This window comes from Macrotis lagotis, chromosome 1 (genome assembly GCF_037893015.1).
Source record: "Macrotis lagotis isolate mMagLag1 chromosome 1, bilby.v1.9.chrom.fasta, whole genome shotgun sequence".
Taxonomy (NCBI): Eukaryota; Metazoa; Chordata; class Mammalia; order Peramelemorphia; family Peramelidae; genus Macrotis; species Macrotis lagotis.
This window is the reverse complement of record NC_133658.1, coordinates 841,097,676-841,119,003: the sequence shown is the minus strand read 5'-3', so window position 1 is coordinate 841,119,003 and position 21,328 is coordinate 841,097,676. Positions and strand designations below refer to the sequence as shown.

The 21,328-nt window shown below is 34.1% G+C and overlaps 2 protein-coding genes across 2 annotated transcripts; both read left to right on the top strand.

Annotated features, from left to right (window-relative positions):
* Nucleotides 1–2,333: 2,333 nt before the first annotated feature.
* On the top strand, nt 2,334–3,278 carry LOC141489836 (olfactory receptor 52K2-like). The gene has a single exon (XM_074190231.1). It carries the CDS (start codon nt 2,334–2,336, stop codon nt 3,276–3,278), a length of 945 nt encoding a protein of 314 aa, XP_074046332.1.
* An 11,896-nt stretch (nt 3,279–15,174) lies between these two features.
* On the top strand, nt 15,175–17,771 carry LOC141507751 (olfactory receptor 52D1-like). The gene is made up of 2 exons (XM_074215718.1): nt 15,175–16,076; nt 17,693–17,771. Exons 1-2 carry the CDS (start codon nt 15,193–15,195, stop codon nt 17,769–17,771), a joined length of 963 nt encoding a protein of 320 aa, XP_074071819.1. The 5' UTR covers nt 15,175–15,192.
* Nucleotides 17,772–21,328: the final 3,557 nt, after the last annotated feature.

Below are 21,328 nucleotides of genomic sequence, written 5' to 3'. Positions count from 1 at the left end.
TAAATAATTGAATAGTTTTTTTTTTCTCTTCATCAATATTTTAATTATCCAGGGCAGCAATTCAATCCCTTCATTGCTCTTTTACTTGTGTACAAAATAGATTTAAGAGCACTTTGTTCTGATCCTTATAATCCATTAAAAGACTCAAATTATCTGGTACTTAATATTAGTCATAGGAGCACTTATTTGTACTCCTCTTATTTACCTTTAATCCCCTCAACATTTAAAATAGATATAGTTCATGTATTCCTTATTTTTCTGCATACTGTTTGCAAAATTGGAATCTTTATGTCTTTCTTCATTCTTGGGAGTATTTCATTCCTTGTGAGGATTTTCCCTGAAAAACCATTTACTATCATGTTCCACATAGTTTTTCTATAGAATTTTGAAAGTTTTTCTTTCCATCTTCACCACTCTCAAACTAGATTTCCCCAGTAACCCAAAAGCTTTAAGGTGAGCACTTTCCTCTCCCACCCACACTCACAAGGTTCTTATCATTTCCACTTAGCAATAAGTTCATTCTTATTGATGAGGAACAAATCTAATTTCTATCATTTGAACTCTATATTTTTTAGGAAGGATATTATCATTAAAGTAAATTGAGACTTTTCCAGTTTTCTTAATTTTAGAAATTATAAAGTAAAATTTTGAAATTTTAGAAATGAGAAAGAACAATCTAACTATTGTTCTTGTAATTCAGTCCTATTGATGATATAGTCTCTTTCTTGTGTCAACTTTGTAAAATACTTTTACAATTTATTGTACTCCTCCTTCTGTTGTCACAGAACTATGCTTCTATCACAGTATCATTTCCATTTCTCCCTGCATTGATCCTCCCCTAAATCTCATATACCAATATCTCCCCTCTGTGATTCAAGGCTTTCAGTATAGAAGCCTTATATTTTTATATGCAGTATTAACTGATGATCATTTATCTGTACTTTTCAACCTTTTAAGCAATCCATTTCTTGTAATAAAGTGTATATCTTCACCATTATATTTATTATGAACATATCTATGCTAAATTTGGCTCCTTGTATTTTAATGCCTAGTTCATGTGATTTATTACCAGTACTTTTCACATTTTAAAATAGATACTTGATGTTATTATTATTACCATGTTCACACTTCCAAACCCCAATTAAACCTTGATTGGTTCAAACCACAAAGCATTTATTTTGAATAATGCATTTCAGGGAAAGGAGTCACAGGAATGAAATCCATTGATCTAAAACAGGAATGAAATGAGAATAGGAACCAGGAGCTCCTTCAATCATAGTTACCATATTGTGATCCCTAAGGTTATGATCCTTAGTGATGGGATTGAGTAGAGACAGGAAAATGTGGAAGAGACAAGAATGAGCAGATATGAGATAAGAAATCAACACCTGTTCACTTGTGTGAGGAGTTTGTTTCCACTAGGCTTTGCCTTGATTACTTCAGTCTCCAAAGCAGGGTTTGATGCCCTTTATATTCTTGTACTACTCACATGCAATTCAAATTCTAGTGGGCAAATTCAGTTGTGAAATAATGTTTTCATAATGACCTTAATGATATTTTATACTCACCTGAAGATTATTGCTCTGAGTTTCATCCAGAACACATTTTCTATGCTTGATAGGGGACCTCAGTTCCTCATTACAAAAGTATAAATCCTAGGTATGCTATCTTTCAGACTCTTGCTGGAGCATAGCTGCCTTTCAGATCTCTGTAGTGATGGGGTTGCTATATAATATATGGTTGCCTTTGACCCTGGAGCTGAAGAAAAGTTGGGGCAGTGTTACCAGACTTTCAAAAAATCTCATCATTCTTGGCATTCATCTTTTCTTTTTTGAACTGTACCAGAATCCTGTAGTGCTACCCACCATAACCAAGAAAACTGATGATTATTATCTAGCACTATTCATAGGTAGGAATTAATGCTTTTTCTGAAGTAAAGTCAGAGAGATATCAAATTATTTGAGAGCATCTCCCAGCACCTGGTCTTATCATCCTCATGTTTATGGGTCAGATTCACAAGATAGTACCTTCTGAAGAAGTTTTCAAAGATCTAGACACTCTAGCTATGCTGAATCCGAATGATCTTGCAAATGGTCATGGAAAAGTTGGGAGTAGTACTTGGATTAGGCAAAATATGAATGGGAAGGCTTGGATTCAAGAGAAATATTCTGGAACTTGTGAGACATTAAAAATCATTTCACTAGTCTTGTATTCTAGTTCTGCTTTTTATTTTGGGATTTGATTATTTCAGACTACAACTTTTGTTAACTTGGCATCTTCTTGATCTTTTTTAAAGGTTCACAAATATCCTTTTACACATTGGCTGCTAAAACATGTCATTCTCTAATAGGACAAGTCTTCATCCCTCCACTTTCATTCTCATTGGAATTCCAGGGCTAGAGAATGCTCACATTTGGATCTCCATCCCCTTCTTCCTGGTGTACATATTGGCTCTGCTGGGAAACTTTGTCCTGCTGTTCATCATTAAGACCAATCCTAGCCTTCATGAGCCCATGTACCTCTTCCTTTGCATGTTGGCTGTGGCAGATTTGATTGTGTGCACTACTGCAATACCAAAGCTTCTCAGCCTCTTCTGGTTCAAAGATAGGGAAATTCGATTAGAAGCTTGCCTGACACAAGTATTTTTGATTCACTCCTGCTCCACAATGGAATCTGGTTTCTTTCTGGCAATGGCCTTTGACCACTATGTGGCTATATGCAAACCTCTTAGACACTCAGCAATCTTGACTCACACAGTCATTGGGAGCTTGGGGTTAGCTATTGTTTTCCGTGGAACTGTCTTACTCAGTCCTCATCCCTTTCTACTCAGATGGCTTCCATACTGCAAGACTAATATTATTTCTCATACCTACTGTGAGTTCATGGCCTTGATCAAACTGGCCTGTGCTGAGACCAGAATACGTAGAGCTTACAGTCTAATCGTTGCATTCCTTACTGGAGGGATGGATTTTATATTAATCATCTGTTCCTACATTCTCATTCTCCACACGGTCTTCCAACTCCCTTCTAAGGATGCACGTCTCAAAACGCTGGGAACTTGTGGATCACATGTCTGTGTTATATTAGTCTCCTACACTCCAGCCTTCTTCTCATTTCTCACACATAGATTTGGACAACATATTGCTCCTCATGTCCATATTTTTGTGGCTAATATCTACTTACTGGTCCCACCTATGGTAAATCCTATCATCTATGGAGTAAGGACAAAGAGAATTCGGGAGAGAATCCTCAAAATCTTTAATCCCCTAAAGGCCTGAAGAGCCATTTCATATAGTAAGACATCAGCAATGTGCCCAATCATTACCCTAATTACATGTATTAAAGAGATTTTGGAAATATAGATTAGGGAAGTGAGAATATAAGATAGGTATCCTCAAGGAAAAAAAGTCCCTAATCAAGTATGAGGAGTAAAATGATGGCAAAAAAAGAGATACCTCTCTCCTTTCCTCTTATTAAGGAAAACTTAGTTTAACTCTTCCTTATCTCCAAGAATGGAAAAGTCCAGTTATGTGCCTTGTTTCTAATGTCAGATAACTTAGGTCCTTAGGTCAATAGCATTCTTTGTTATGACAGAATAATGATTTTACAGATAACTTTTAGACAGCACAACAGTCTAGCAGGATTAAACTGTTAGAAATGTTAATTATTCAATTAAAATACTTTTTGCATATATAGTACTAGGAACTATGTTCCTGTCAACAACCTTCTAGTCCTAATTATATTATAAAATCAAATAGTAAACCATATTGTCTATTTACCATGATTCTACATGTATAAGTGAATAAGGAGAGATTTGGGGGGGGGGTGACAGGTACCATCATTCAAATACAGGATTTTAATCAGTTCCAGGGATATCTTTGTGACTAAGAATCAACTCTTGTACACCATCTCCCTAAGTCTGTCTCCATTTGTTGATGATGATTAGGAGGTAAAATTAGTCATGATGGCAGAAATGATAATGATGATTATTTTTATGACCATGAGAAAAGAGTTGATTTTGTTGATATGCATAAAGTCAAATAATCTAGGGTCATAGAATAGGGCTGACAGGCTTTTAAGCCCAGACTTAGGCAGAATCATTTATCTAGTGTATAATATAGGATTGTATTTTAAGGCTTCCAGATTCCAAGATTATAGGCTATACAATATGCCTTCTAATTAAGTGTGTCAGAAGTTGGATGTTGATGATAATGTTAATGATGCCTAAAAGAAAGATGCTATTGATGCTGGTGATTTATCATAAGGTAATCATAATAATTATGATGCAACAATGAATCAATTGATAAACACACAAAACAAAGCATTGCTGTGCTCCAATGGAACTATGTTCACATTAATAAGTATGTTCTCTACAATAGGATAACTGTTAGATGACCCAACCATTCACGGCCATATTGTCAGACTTTTTATAAAATGCCATAATTTTTGGTAAAAGATTTCAATTCAAAATGATAGGATGTCTTCTTTGAGTTCTGTTGATGTTTTGGAGATACCATTTGAACATATGGACTATCCATTGTTATTTCTCATTCTAGACACATGAACAACTTATTTTATTTTTTATCCTTATATATTTCTTTGATATTTTTCATTTTAGTTCCCTGCAAACTCCAGCTTTTGTTAAGTTTGGTAGCCTGCTAATTCCTATAATGCTTCCACATGATTCTCTATTGTCTTTTTTGATGATCTGTAATTTTATTTCTTCAGAACTCAAATGTTCCTTGACTCATTGACATATGAAAACACTGGAAGGAAATTGGTTTTTAATAGTGAAATTTTTGCTTAAAACATTAGATTATTTTCAATTAAAAAAAATCTTTTCAATGTCTTAAAGTCAATCTATCCCACTTATTCCTTCCTAGCTAATTCTGATACTATTTCCTGGTATGTATGGTTTTTAGTATACACACATAAACAGAAATCTGTACAGATAAATATAATAATACTTGTCCTTCATTTTTGATGATGCTCACAACATCAGGGAAGTGATGCCATGACAAGCACATGAATTGGATTTGAGGGAAGGATTTCTGTGCTAAGTCACCAGACTAACTTCCTCCTCCAGAACCATCTGGATCCAGTGGCTAGATATGAATCAGGACAACTGGAGATGGCCCTAGATTCAAGGCAATCAGGGCTAAGTGACTTGCCCAAGTTCACACAGCTAGTAAATGGCAAATTTCTGACCCTGGAATTGAACTCCCAAACTCCTGACTGCAAGGTCAATGCTCTATATACAGCATGTATGCAAATATATGTGTATGTGTATACACACATATATACAAATACTTAGATGTTTATACAGTCTCTAAAATTAGTCCATCTAACAACAATATTGTCTGAATAATATTCCTTCTTCATTTACCTGTTTTTCTGTATTAATTATTAGGCCAAAATTTGTAATTGTACTATTCTGTTTTATTTTTTTTGCAATCAGAAAAATGTCATACATCAACAGTAGTATGTGAAAGAATTTTCCATGCTGTCACCTTGAATTCTAACAGAAGAATTTATATTAAAAATGATAAAAATGTCACAAAATATTTTTTTTGTTTGACTACTCTTCCAGGAAGTGTTGGTACATAGATCAGAGAGGGGGAAAGACAGAGACAGACAGACAGAAAGAAAGAGACAGAAACAGAAAGATAACATATATTATCTAATACTATGTGCCAAATACTGTTTTATGTACTAGGAATAAAAATACAAGGAAAATGCAGGACAGTCCTTGCCCTCAAGTAGCTTAGATTAAAAGGAAGGAAGATAACATAAAAGTAAAGTTAAAATAGAAACCAAGTCAAGATCAAATTGAGAGATACTAGTGTTGAGAGAGAGGCACAGATCTGAACCAGGTCATGATCTAAACCAAGGTTATTAGTATAGGTGACATCGTACTTTCTCAAATGGAATTTTGATGATAAACTCAATTTTAAGAGATGGAGACAGCAGAGGTGTACCATTTCCTCTGTTGTTTAACCCAGAAAGGTAAATTGCTATTTTCTACTTTTCAAGATGGGCAATATTTCAGTAGTTCATGGGGTAGGAGAGAAACCTACTGATCTATTCTTCAATCTGCATGCTTGATTCTACTCATCTAGTGGATGTGTGATTAGTCTGAGACTGTGATTAAGGGGAATTAACAGAACATGAAAGGTCATTTCAGATAAAGGGGTGTTGTGAATATGATGTCATGAAAAGTGAGATTCCCTCTCCCTTGTCTCTGGTGATCTTTTACCTTATCTTGCCCTGATGCACACTGAACCATTTCACATGCCCAGTTAATCCATGTCATAGTGCCAAGCTTTACTTTTTAAATATTACTGAGATAGAATTAATAAAATTATAAATAGAAATACTATTCCTAGAAAGGTTGTGTTATTGATCTGACCCTTCCCTTTGACTATGACTTTCCTATGTGTTATCTTTCTTCATTAGAATGTATGCTCTGTTAAATAAGACTATCTTACTTGTTTGCATTTGTATACTCAGTGTTTGCCAATTTCTTTTTTTTTCTTTTTGTAAGGCAATGGGTTTAAGTGACTTGACCAAGGTCACACAACTAGGTAATTAGTAAGTGTCTGAGGTCAAATTTGAACTCAGGTCCTCCTGATTCCAGGGCCAGTGCTCTATCCACTCTGTCATTTAGCTGCCCCCTAGTGCTTGTCAATTTCCAAACAAATGCAATAATTATTTCGCATCCGTACTAGAAATGGTCCAACTGTAAGAAGTCAGAGAGAAGCCAGTGTCAAGAGCACTTTTTACTCAGTATGAATTAGCTATGATCATTTCCCATTTCTCTTCAGCATCATCATTATGGGTCCAGATGGTAAGAATCTTCCTAGAATTGCTCACACACTCAAACTTTTAGAATACTCTTCTTAAAAGCCCTCTATTATCATGTGGCATACACATTGCATGTGCAATTTCAATCTACTCTCCTTGTGCCGGCTTCTCTATTTGTCTACTAATTTAATAAGTGACATGCTTACTTTCATAAGATTATGATTTAAGGGACTAATCCTCTATGCTGTCAAATGTTTTTTAATATTTAGCTATAATTTATTGCACTTATTTTTGGATAGCAGAAAATCCATTGTGAAAAGAATTGATTCAGTTGATGGATAGAAAAAAATTTGTGGATGATAAAAATCAGCCCATATAACTATAGACCATAAAACTCTCTGCTTCTAATGACTAGGATAAGGAATGGTAAATCTCAAGAGTTATGAAATTGTGATATGGAAATGAACATATACTTGATGCTCCAATTAAAAATGAAGTGAAATAGAAGATCATACAACTGTGAAATTTCTGTCATGATCAAGCAATTAGCATCAGAAAAATATCAGGTTCAACATAGACAAGGAAATGTGCCAGCTTTGGTAACACACAACTTCTGAAATGGAGCATTTCAGGATCAGGGGAAGTTTTTGTTGTGATGCAGAGATACTTTTGCCCAGGGTTGGAGGAGAGTCAGAAGTGGTTGAAAGAAAGAGCCTACTGTTTCACTGTGGTCACATTGTCATAAATTTGTATATATGCTCATTCTATCGTCTCTCTGAATTATACAGAAGGTGTTTCATAAGAACATGTGATTTGAAACCAGAAATGGGCACCTGTGGCAGAAATAGGGCACTTTGCATCAATTATTCTGAAAGACAACATTAGAGGTATAAGAGTCTGTCTTAGATTAACTGTAGGGACTTTACTACTTTGGGGAGCAATAAAGTGACTTGGGAATAATTATCAGGGAATGAGTCTTGGCCTGACACCACGAACCAACAATTCTGGATGAAGCTATGCTAGGGTAATATATTCTAGGGCCAGGGGGCAAAACCTTAGAAATATTCCTAATGAAATACTGAAAAGTATTTTCCTCCTCTAAATTTCAAAAGAATTTTATTGTGTTTATTTTTGGTATAACTTAACTTAAAAATCTTCACCAAATGCAAAAGTTTCAATGTGTATATAAAACCACAATTTCTTATATGTCTTGCCTATTTCATTTTTATAATATTTCTTGAACGTAGTATTTTTCTTTAAATATTTTAATATGACCCACAAGCATGTTATGTTCCTTTGTAAGGGACAATATCCTAAATTTCTTGCATTCTTTTCTGTCTTCACCATAGATATATCTTCATATTACAAATTAATATAGTATTAATGACATGAATTAAAAATCCATTCCTTCACTCAACAAAATTAATTTATGTTTGTGAGTTGAGCTTCAATGAATTAACATGAAAATAAGCCCTGATGGGTATTGGAGGGATTTTTAGCTAATTGAATAGTTGCCCCTTCTTTGATGATGACCCATGACATCAGGGAGGTGATGCCTTGACAAGCACTTGATTTGGATTTGAGAGAAGGGATACTGTGCTAAGTAACCAGTCACACTTTCTCTCCCAGAGTCATCTGGGTCCATTATCCAGATATAAATTGGTACAATAGGAGATGGACCTGGATGTAAAATTGACAAAATGATAGAATAATAATATAAATCTGCAGAAATTATCATTGCTCTTTTATATAACCAACAAAGTCCTTCAGGAAGAAATAGAAAATGAAATTTCATTCAAATTACCCACAGAACTTATAAATAATTTGGAATTCTGTCTACAAAGATACAACTCTGAATTATATAAATACAATTATAAAAAACTCTATGAAGAAAAATGTCAGTCTGAACTATTAGAAAAAATTAATTACTGATGTAAAGCTTGCACCAATATAATAAAACTCACATTATTACCTATTTAATGTACTTGTTTAATGCCTTACCAATCATAATACCAAATATTTTTAAAAGCTGTAAAACAATATCAGTATTTATCTGGAGTGATAAAAAATTATAAGGGGAAATAATGAAATAAAGGAGAGAGGTAGAAGGGGAGGAAGGGTGAATAGTACCCAATTCTAAATTTTACTTCAAAAGACTCATTTTCAAGATAATTTGATATTAGTTAAACTATTAATCTCTGAAGCTCTTTACACAGAAGGTAATATACTTATGTTCGATAAATACTCATTATCTCATTATTACAAAGATCTAGGGGAAATAAATATAGATCACACAAATATGTAATAAAATTAGTACCACATGTACAAAAGATTTAGACATGAAAGGTGATATCAAAAAACAAATATCAACACAAAAAATATACCTTTTGTGTATAATTTATATATGTATATGGGTAGGGGAAGTATTTATGAACAAACAAGAAATGTAGAGAGAATCAAAGAGGGAAAAAAATGTACACATTTTATTATATATTTTTAAAAATTATACAAATGAAATCAATTCATGGCATCAGGTTTAACCTTATTCTCTAAATATGAAGAATCAATTCATATTTACATTAAACTAGAGTCATTTCTTAGTATTTAATGGTCAAAGAGTATGAACAGAAAGCTTTTAAAGTTTTAATACAGAACCAAAAGAAGCTATCAAAAACCATTTGAAAAAAGTACTCCAAATCAAGAGAAATACAAATTAACCAAACTCTGAAATACCACTTTAGATATAATGAGAAAAAGGAAAATAATTCTTAGAAGGGTTGTGGAGAAACAGGTATACAATGATACTATGGTAGAGGCATGAATTGATCCATATGGTCTGGAAAAGAATTTAGAATTGTATTCCACAAGAAATACATGTATTCTCTTTGAGTCAGATGCAACATTTGAGACTATATGCACAATGTACTCAAAAAAGAGAAAAAAGGACTCATAAGGACAAAAAGTATTTTTATCTGCTCATTTTTTGTAGTAGTAAAGAGTTGGAAATTAAATGTATACTCATGCACTTGAGAATGACTAAAAAAAGGTACATGTTTATAAAAGAAATCTATTGTATTGTAATCAATGACAAAATGGAAGTTTCAGAGAAATATCTGAAGATGTGAATGAACCGATGAAGAGGGGTGTTAGAATCAGAAGAACAATTTATCTGATTACATCATAAATAAAGGTAATTTTTGGAAGACAACATTTTGATAAATGCCAGGATAAGATATGTCTAATTTCAGACCATAGACAATGTGTGACCTTGTTTTGCTTGTGTGTGTGTGTGTTGTGTGTGTGTGTGTGTGTGTGTGTGTGTGTGTGTGTGTGTGTGTGTGTGTGTGTTTGGGAGTTTATTTTATTCAATTTTGTTGGGGAGGAAAGAAAATATTTAATTAAAGAAATTAAAAATAGAACTGAGACAAGTTTATAGAAGGACTATCAAATGGAACTCAAAAGGGTTAACTCAACCTTAAGCTTCATTTGCAGATCTTAGGAAAACTTGGTTCTAGGCTAAAACTCTTTTTTCTCCTTTCCGATCAATGAACTGGCTCCATAATATTTCCCCAGATGGAAGAATTAGGACAATAGAGTGAAAGTTACCTAGAAAAAAGTTTTCATTTAAGCTGTAGAAGCAGGGTAGTTCACCATATATTTATAAAGCACATACTAAGTGCAATGCACATTGCGCTTGTTGACCCAAAAGGCAGAAACAGAAACAAAGACAAGACCAAAATAAACTGACTCTTAAGTCACTCCTATTATAATGAGGTTTACAGCATGTAGATAGATAAGTAGCACTTTTGACAAATGAATATTCTGCCTTATAAGTTTATAAACATTTTCAACCAAGAGCTGGGTACTCTACATTCAAGGTTTTATTTTAAATAATTGTTGGGTTATCCATTTTCAATGGAAGAACAATTTATTATACTACTCTGTACATTTGTACTGGTGTTTTCCCTTGCCTTCAATGACTTTCCACTTACTTAAAGCTCTTGGATTTTCAAACTTTCGTCAAGATTCAACTTAAATCTCACATTTTTTACACTTTTATAAGCAAGAATTACAAATAAAAACAAGTATTAATATGCATTTTTGTTTTGTTTTAATTTTGAGTTCCAAATTCTCAGATTCAGAGTCAATAGTGGTAGTGATATCTGGTCCAACTCATGAAGATGAGTCTTTCTGACTCCAGACCTGATACTCTACACATTGTACCACCTTAGTTGCCCATGTAACACTAGAAAGAGACATAAACAGACTTTTATAAATCAATATTACCCCCTAGTGGTCTTTTTAGGTTTAACTGAAGACAAAACAATATTGCTGTTTATAGTACCTTATAGTCATGCTTAGGAAAATAGTCTTATTTTGTTTGCTAAAAAGATTTAACCGGACTAAGGAAATAGAAGTAGAGAAAAGAGAGTATATATTTTTGATATAGAATTCAGAAAGTGTAAATGAACTCAAGCAGTAATGAACAAGAAGTTAGAGCATGAAAACTTCTGTTGTTAAAAGGATGGTCGCGTATCTGGAGTTTGGAGATTCAGGTATTGGTTACTCCATTTCAAGTACATTATTTACTATGCCATCCTTTATTTTAAAAACTACTGGCTTATTATAAAGTCATGTTAGATGTTTTGACTGAACAGAGTCATATTGAACTTTAAGTTCCTAAAAATCTACAATTCTTTCTCACAGGATGATTTCTAGTTAGATGTCACTTATTCTTTATTTGTGTAGCTCATTTCTAAATTCAAGTATGAGATTTTAACAACTATTGTTAGTTATCAATGATCATATGTATGTTAATAGTTCCATGAAATACACATTCAAAGATAAGATAAGCTTAAAAGGGAATGGTCTTGATAAATACTAAAAATTACAAGGGACACATTATAAACCCCAAGATATTAAAAACTAAAACTAATTTCTTGATATCTTAGATTCTCTCTTCTATAAGGGTTATATAGAAAGAACCATTCAAGAATAACACAAAAATCAGAATCTTTGAAAGTCATCAGAATGGTATTGTTGTAATCAATAAATTAACAAACTTTATAGTGTCAAAACAAATTTCACTCTTTAAAACTAGACTCATTAATGCAGTCTAGCAAGATCTGTTTGCTTCTTGATTCTTTCATAAAACTGTCATTCTTTTTTGTCATTGTATCTATTTCTCAGTTTCAAACATGATAGTTATACTTTTGGTAAAAATACTTATAAACAAAAGCACCTGATAAAAGTGGTAAGAATGACAGGGTCTTGTGAAATTCAGTTAGTCACTCCCTATCACAATATCATGATCTGCATTGTTTATTTTGACAGCTGGCATGCTTTGAGATGAAATCCAGTCTCATATACTTTATTTTTTCATTTTTAAAATTTTTTTGCAAGGCAATGGGATTGTGATTTGTCCAAGGTCATTCAGCTAAGTAATTATTTAGTGTCCGAGATCAGATTTGAACTCAGGTCCTCCTGACTCCAAGGCTGGTTCTCTATGCACTGTGTCTCTTAGGTGTTCCTCCTTATATACTTTCTAGCTGTGCTGGCAGCAGAAGAAAGTGAGATGATGACTTTGAACAACTCTCCCTCACTTAAATTCAATCCACTTGTATATCATAGCATCACATCCCTGATGTCAAGGTCCTGTTAGAGATAAGCCCAAACAACATTCTATGTGAGTAATAGAAGCTTTTCCATGGTCAGTTGGGCAGCACAGCTCCTTCCTCCCTCCCTCCCTTCCTCCTTTCCTTCCTTCCTTCCTTCCTTCCTTCCTTCCTTCCTTCCTTCCTTCCTTCCTTCCTTCCTTCCTTCCTTCCTTCCTTCCTTCCTTCCTTCCTTCTTCTTCTTCCTTCCTCATTTTCTTCAAGTTTCCTTCCATAAGAAAGCTAATATGGAAATATAGTCTCCCAGGCCACAAAGAAAAGGAGATTGATTTAGCTGTTTAGTGCCTTTTGTATGTTGTAGTTCATCATAGATAGATTAATCTATTTTTCTCCCTTGCCAATTTATACAAAGCTTTATTTAACAATGACCTCAGAGACTTATCTGCTATGTTCCCCAGGTGAAGCTCAAATAACAGAAGTGATTTTCTTGACTGTGTGCATAAAACAATTCATACACACATTTAAATACATATACACACAGATGAAACTTGAATTCTCTCTTACTTTTTCCTAATTATTTTAGTGGAAAAGCATGACTCTTATACTGTTGGACTTGGAGTACCTCAGATCCTGAAAATAAGAAGAGATTTTGTGTCTTACAAACACCTTTAGCAAGTATCTGGGAAAAACAATGCAATTAAAAGGTACTTTCTCTTCTTTTAACTGCACTTTGGAGAGTAACTAGACATAGGGGTTACCCTTATCAATTCCCCAAATTCTAGGCTAGCTACCTTCACCTGACTAGACTAATCATTTTTTACCTTTCTGATTTTTTTCATTCCTAGATGGAGAGAAGAATAATGTATTACACAATATGAGTTCCTTAATAATTTTTGTTGAAATATTTCAAATGTATCAATAATATTTCTGGCATGTGAGGCTAGAACACTAATGTAATAGAAACTAGGGAAATCCTCTTCTATGGAAACATGTGTGGATATAGGTTTTCATTCATTAGCAGGAGTTTCTTGCAGTGGATTGAGAAGCCAGAAACACATGGGTTTTGAAGGCTTACCTCTGACACATAGATTATGGAACCAATAGAAAATTACTACAATTCTTAAGTGCTCCAAGTTACAGGTGTCAAAGACTCTGCTCACACCTTCTGAGTTTAACTTCAACCAGATAAATTTATGTTTGGAAATGAAATAGAAATAATATCATATTTAAAAACTAAGCTATTTTATGACTCATTGGGATCTTTCTGTATGGATTAGTGGTCCCATTTCTATTTGAGTTTGACTTCATTGCCCTAGCCAATCCTACAAAACCATAAGTTGCAATGAAGGTGCAGACCTGTCTTAGAGTTTATCTATGAAACTATGATTTACCCATGAAACAGATCCAAATCTTACTTTTGATGGTTGAACAGTTTTCATTAGATGTATGAGGATGTATAGAATAACTTTTAATTAATTGTCTTTAAAGCTCTTTAGACAAAATTTTGGTTTCTCCATTGAGCTAATAATTATTATCAATAATCAATGGTTGACAGATTAAACATACAATAGTATTGGATTCATAATTTTTTTATAAATTAATCAATTAATCAAAGACCTCATGAGAAGAAGACACTACAACCTTCTAAGGCAACTCATTCAACTTTTGAATTGCTTCAGTTTTTATAAAGTATGTCCTAACATCAAGCCCAAATTGTCTCTTTGTAACTTTTATTCATCTCTCTGAGAAAACTGAATTTCTTTCACATATGATAAGCCTTCAAATATTTAAAATCTATCACATCCAAAACTGTTTTCTATTTTACTATTTTCATTTCTTCTTTACCACTGTCTGCCTCAATTGCCTCATTTGTAAAATGAGGATTATAATAATGGCACATTTCACTCAGGACTGTTAGACAGACAAGATAAGATACTTTTTATGAAGTTCTTTATAAACTTTAAAGTGATATACAAATGTTATTCTAAAAAGTCAGGAGTTTTCACCAGAATTCCAAAGGTATTCATGGATGAAAATAGTTAAGAACATTTCCATCTGCTATTCCAATGTCTCCCTGCTATCCCCACCAGCTTCCTCCCTCCTAGCAATTTGCAGATGAGAATACTCAAGCCCAGGGAGGTTAGGTAACTTGCTTACATCATGCAAGGTGTAAGTTTGAAAAGGTAGAATTTGAATCTAAATCCTCTGACTCCAGATCTAATGTTCTTTCTTTAGTTCCATCATGATAATTAGGTCAATGAGCATTATCATTAGATTATCTTACAACCTTCTTAATTACTTATGACATCTTACCATTTCCTAACATACCTCAGTCATCTGCTATTCAAGTATAGGAAAGGTTGATATTTAGAAACGTTAACAAACTTACCCTGTTTGGTCCCAGAAGACAAAACTATGAATCATGGGGGGGGGAGATTTTAAGAGAGTTAGATTTAGGCTCAAGTTAAGTGTGTGGGGGTAGTCCTAAAACTAATTATATCTTCAAAGTAGATGTGTCCATCTAGGGAGATAGTGGCAGCCCAGGAGGCCTTCCAGGAAGTGGAAGCTTTATCATGACTTTTTTGATGCTCAGTGAAGGGAATCCCAACTCAAGTTAGAATATCTAGATGATAATATATGTTCTTTTTTTCTACTCTGAGATTCTATGGTTATCTTTCCTCTCCTCACTTATCTCTATGTGCTTTCTCTGTCCTATATCACAGAATTTGGTCATTTTGCTTTTCTGGCACCCAACTACACCTCCACTCACCCTATGACATTCCTGCTGACTGGTATCCCAGGGTTAGAGGCAGTTCATGTATGGATTTCCATCCCCTTTGTCTTTATGTATCTTCTAGCTGTGGTTGGCAATGCCATGGTAATGTTGGTGGTTGCTGGGGACCGGAATCTCCATGAACCCATGTATTTATTCTTAGCTATGTTGGCACTCAATGATATCATCCTCTGTACAGTCACTGTGCCCAAGATGCTTGTGATCTTCTGGAATGGTCCATCAATCTCCAGTTTTGCAGGCTGCCTCACTCAAATGTTCTTCGTTCATGCTTTGTTCCTCTCAGAATCAGCTGTACTACTGGCCATGGCCTATGACCGCTATGTTGCCATCTGTACACCCCTTCACTATACTTCTCTACTGACTACATCTATCATCGGAAAGTTAGGGCTGGCCTTGGTAGCCCGGAGTGTGGTTGTGGTCATTCCTGGCGTCCTACTCATCCTTCGTCTGCCCTTTTGCCGGACCAATGTCATCCCCCACACTTACTGTGAGAACATGGGCATAGCCAAATTGGCTTGTGCCAGTATTACACTCAACAGTGTCTATGGACTAACAGCAGCTTTCCTCACCACGGGTCTTGACTTCATCCTCATTGCTATCTCCTATGGGCTAATCCTCAGAGCAGTGTTGGGATTGTCCTCACGTGAAGCCCGAGCAAAGGCCTTTGGAACATGTGGAACACATATTTGTGTTATCCTAGTTTTCTACACATTGGCCTTCTTTTCTTTCTTCACTCACCGCTTTGGTCCCCGTGTTCCCCACCATGTCCATATCCTCCTCGCCAACCTTTATCTTCTAGTGCCTCCCACAATGAACCCTGTTGTCTATGGGGTGAAGACCAAAGAGATACGAGTACGTGTATTAGGCATTTTTCACCAAAGTCTTTTTAAAGGAGACATATGATAATTCAGTGAAACCCAGTATAGATTCTCTGTGTCAGACTTTTTACACAAATCTGTTATATTCATTCATCATTAGGAGGCTAAGCCCTTCCCAGTGTCAAGAGGCTATAATTCCAGATAAAGAGAATGAAATTTTATTGAACATGTGCTCTAAAGATAACCAATCTGATTAATGCAAAGAGCACAAGGCATAATGGTGAAGACTTAGGACTAAATATTTTACTTTCACTTGTGAACTGATGCTCTATGAAGTAGAGCATCTTTACCTAACAACCTCACTTTCCTCATCTGCAAAATAATATCATAGAATAACTTTGGACATACAAAATTTGTTCTTCCAAGACAAAATTAACAATCTTTCTTTCTTAAGGCAATGGGGTTAGGCGATTTTCAAGTGTCTGAGGTCAGATTTGAACTTAGATCTCCTGACTCCAGGATCGGTGCTCTATACATTGCACCACCTAGCTGCCTCCTAACAATCTTTCTTTAATGTGTAAAGGAAGAATCTACTTGAGATTTGTGGGGTGAAATTTATGGTGAGAAGTTGGATATAATTAATCTGATATCTGAGTGTTTACTGGCATTCCACTGAATAAGGAAGAGGTCAGTGATACAGGGGAAGAGGGAACCATTGATCCACCATAAATCTTTTCCCTCCCCTTTATATTCAATATATTCTGGGAATGGCTTATTTTCATGTAGTTCTCTACACGTTGCTTCCCACTTTATAAGGAACAGTCTTTTGTCTTTCTTTTATATCCTCAGAGTTTGGAATTTTGCCTGCCATATGATAAGAGCTTGATAAATGCTTGTTGATTAATTTATCAAATGGTAATCTTTGGGATAAATTAATGCTCACCTAATGGCCATTCCTTATTTACTGAGACTGTTGACTTAAGACCTATTTTCAGAAGTTGAATGAAACTGACCTTATATAGAAAATGCTTGGAAGAATTCACATTCTTAGAGAGGAATATTATAAGGAAAAGTGATCATAATTCTAGACATGATCCTTATTAGAGAGAATGTTGAAAGGTCAAACTAATTTAGTTGCTAGTTTAGAAGTTGCTGAGCTTTAAATTTTTATGTATTCATTATGTTTCAGCCTTCATTACTTGCTCTTGTATCCAGACCCCTGGTCTTGGATTTTGAAGGTCTGACTGAGTCATAGCTCTGAAAATCATCAATTTTGTGAACCTAGAAGACCTCTCTAAACCTCACTTTGCTCATCTTTAAAAATGTTGATGGCATTTGTACTACCTCTCTGTGCAAGTATTTTTGTTTGTTAGTGGGGTTTTTTTATGGGGGTGTTGTACATAGTTGGGGTGGGGTGGGGAGTTATGTAGCGGAAAGTCTATTCTCTAGATATGTTTCTTCCATACTTGATTAACTTTACATCCTTTGACTCATCTTTGACTTCCCTATTATGACATTAAGGTTGAAAAATCAAACTTGCCTAAGAAATAGACATTTTCCAATAAAGATTATAAACCTTTCTTATGCTACTAAGCTCATTATGTTCTGTTCTGTTCTGTTCTGTTCTGTTCTGTTCTGTTCTGTTCTGTTCTGTTATGTTCTCGACTTTTGTGTGGCGGGATCAATTTCTGCCTGAGTTGTATTCCTCCCAAATTGTTTCTCTCTCTGTGCTCCTTATGAGAGCTATTTATTAAACCTCTCACCTAAATGTACTGTATGAATAATATGCTGTCACATTTAGTGACAACCTCTTTCCTTTATGAAACCTGCTTAAAGTGTCCAAATTACTTCAACTGACTACTGTACTACTTTTGAAAGGTAAGATATACCTCTAAATTTTGTTATTTTTTCTACAATAATTTTTTAGCAATTAATATGGGATGTATTAAATAAAAAAGAGGTAAAATTTTCCTATTTTTTATATTTACTTTACCTTCTTAAATAATAAATATTATTTCATTATTCAGATGTGACTTTATTTGTCAGAAAAGTATTTCTTTTTCTTTATGGTCATATGGTACCTGTATCTGTTTTGGCAGACATATTCTTATATATTTTATACTGTTTCATTAAATGGTTTAAAAATAGTTTTTTTTTTATTTTTCTCTTTTGACTAAATCTGTTTAGATTGAACTTTGTCTGAGATGGAGATTTCTATCTCTATATTTTGCATAACAAATTCTACTCCTGCCTTTTATTTTTACTTTGAGCAAGTTTCTCATTTTTTATTATTTCCTAAAAGCAATATATTGTTAATTGCAAATTTTTAATCTACTATTCATTTCCATAATATGGGAAAATTCATCCCAATCACATTCTAAACTCTAATCACTTGTTTTGTATTTTCCTCTTTCCTAATTTTCTTCACTACCTTTCATACCCTAATTATTCCATCCCTCTTAACTCTTCTATTTTATTTCTACTGGGTACTTTGCCTTTCTATTCCTTAACTAATCAATCCTCTAAAAATCTCTCTTGTATCCTCTCCCCACAATATCCCCTTATTGTCTTATTTCTCTCTGAATTTAGAAGCCTTTTATACCCTTCTAGATAAATGTTACTCCATCTTTAACAAATTCTTTTTGAGAATAATGTTCTAATTCTATCCTCCTTCCCCTTAGCTGCTTCTGTGTCAGTTTTTCCTTTTATACCTCTTGTGCATAAGACAATTGCTCCTTTTTTCTCTTCCTACAGTTTTTCTTTTAATTACCCTTTTACATTGAGCTCAGTGCAAGTTTTTCTTCCAAATTACCCAAATAATGTTGGTAGTTATAAAAGTATTGATAATATTTTCATATATAACAAGTAAATTATTTCACCATAAGCCCCTTAAAACTAATCATTAAAGTTTATAATTTCTCCTGGATATTTTTGTGCTGTTTTTCTTTAAATTCTGCTATATTACAAATTCCTTAGTATCTTTCAATTTGTTAAATTTCCATTCAAGATTAAACCTAACTCTGCTGGGTAAGTTAGCTTTGGCCATAACACTAATTTTTTTGCTTTGCAATAAAAGAGTATTCCAAAATCTATGGTCCAATAGAAACTCCATGATATTTAATTCTTTAATTTATAATTGCTTCTAATATTTTTCTCCTTGTCATTTTGAACTTTGCTTATGAATTTCTGTTAAGTATTTCTCCTGTGACGCCTTTCAGGTGGTTATCAGTTGATTTTTCTCTTACTGCTTTTTATTCGTGTTTTAGAAATTCAGGTCAGTTTCTTTGATAATTTCTTATAATTTAGAATAAGATACTTTTTTAAAGATCACACATCAGTCTAACTGTACTTATAATATTTATTCTTATTCTAGTCTCTAGTTGTTTTTCTGATGAGATGTCTCAGATTCTCTTTTTTATTTATTTTGATTTTATTATTTCTTGGTTTTTTAGAACATCAGTAGCTTCCCTTTGCTCAATTCTAGATTTCAAGGAATTGTTTTCTTAAATTTTTAATTCTCTCTTCTAAATTGTTTGAATTTCTTTTCATACTTTTCTTTATTTTCTTGGATAATTCATTTTTAAATCCCTTCTATTTGGTTTTTAAAGTTCGTTAAGGAACTCTTTTTGTCCTTGAGATAATTTGACATTTCTACTTGAAAAAGGAGTGGATTTAGTTCCATTATTTTCATCTAAATATGAAATAAGATCTTCCTATAGAAGCTATTTATGAGTTCTTTTTCCTTTGCTTACTAATTTTTAGTCATTTAATTTTTTTTTTTTAGCAATTATAAATGTAATCAAGTTGTAGTTCTGAGATAAGGGAAAAATTATATCAAGTTTCAGGTCCTTCTTACTGTCATATTCTGGGATCTGACCCAGGGTTCTGGACTCTCCTCTCCACTCATAAACCACCACTAGGGACCCTAGTCACACTCTGCTGAAAATAATCTTGCTTCCTGTTGCCCCTCAGTTGCTGCAAACTACAACTATCCTCTCTTTCATGGAACAGAAAACAGCAATTCTGCTCTCCTGCAAGTGCCCACAGCCAGGGAGTTTCCCTCCCCTCTGTTATTGCTTTTACTAGGGATGTGTCCTAGTTCTTTTCTCCCTATAGCTGCAATCCACCCTGAGATGCTTCTAGTCAGTCCACTTGTCCCTCAACAATGGAAGGTCCTTTAATCTTCTACTCAGGTTCCAGTACATTCCTTTGGGCAGAACACCCACAGGTCAGAAAATGGGTGTTGCTATAGACAAACTGAGGCAGATTAAAGATCATAACTCAAAAATGTCGACATCTTCCAATGCATTTAGGACTAGCTTCAGTCATTCAAATCCATATCTGGTTATTGGATTCATATGACTCTGGAGGATAAAGTGAGACTGGTAGCTTTTCAGAGCCTTCCTTACTTAGATCCAATTCACATGCATGTCATGGCATTACATTCCCTGATGTTATGGTTCTCTTTATGAATGAAGTGTAAACAGCAACAACTTGGGATTCAGACCCCAGACTGTGAGAAATAAGTTTCTAAGGATAGAGTTTCCTCCCAAACTATGGTGCTCCCTGGTATTTGCACTTTACTCAATCCAAACATTAACTCCTAACAGTGGGGACTTTCTTGGGGTATTCTTAAATTGTCTTAGGAGGGCAACTACTCTACCCTGACTTTTGTTTTTTCCTCTACTATATGTTCCCTCTGAGTTGATTTTCTCTTTTTTGTGTGAAGAAATTTGGAGAGGTAAAAATTTTCTCACTTTGCCATCTTCCCCAGATCTCCTATTTGTTTATTTCCACAAATATTTCTTAACTATTATTAATAAGGGTCTGTTAAACAAAATTTGTAGGGAACCAATGCAACTATATGTTGTTAGTTTTTTCAAATTTTATTTTTTTACCCTAACTACATGCAAAATCAAGTTTTAACATTTATTTCCAAAGCTTTGAGTTCCTAAATTCTCTCCCTTCCTCCCAACCCACTCCCCACTTTGAGAAAGCAAGTTACTTGGTGAGGGTTAATAAAAAATGTGTAGACATAACAAACATTATTACAGTAGTCATATTGTAAAAATAAACATTACCCCCCCACACAAAGATTAAGAGACCTGAAGAAAAATAATGTGAGGAAAAAATGGTGCTTCAGTCTATATTCATACTCTATCAACTGTTATAAGTACATCAGAGATTGCTTCAATATTTCCCCTATAGTTGCTATTACTAAATATAATTGTCTCCATCCTGTTCCCCCCACTCCCATTTATTCTATTCTCTCTCTCTCTCCTTTCACCCTGTCAAAA

Coding starts and splice junctions, on each gene's coding strand:
- LOC141507751 (XM_074215718.1), top strand. CDS start 15,193: ATGACATTCCTGCTGACTGGTATCCCAGGGTTAGAGGCAGTTCATGTA. Junction 16,077..17,692: donor GAGATACGAGTACGTGTATT/AGGCATTTTTCA, acceptor TCTGTTATGTTC/TCGACTTTTGTGTGGCGGGA.
- LOC141489836 (XM_074190231.1), top strand. CDS start 2,334: ATGTCATTCTCTAATAGGACAAGTCTTCATCCCTCCACTTTCATTCTC.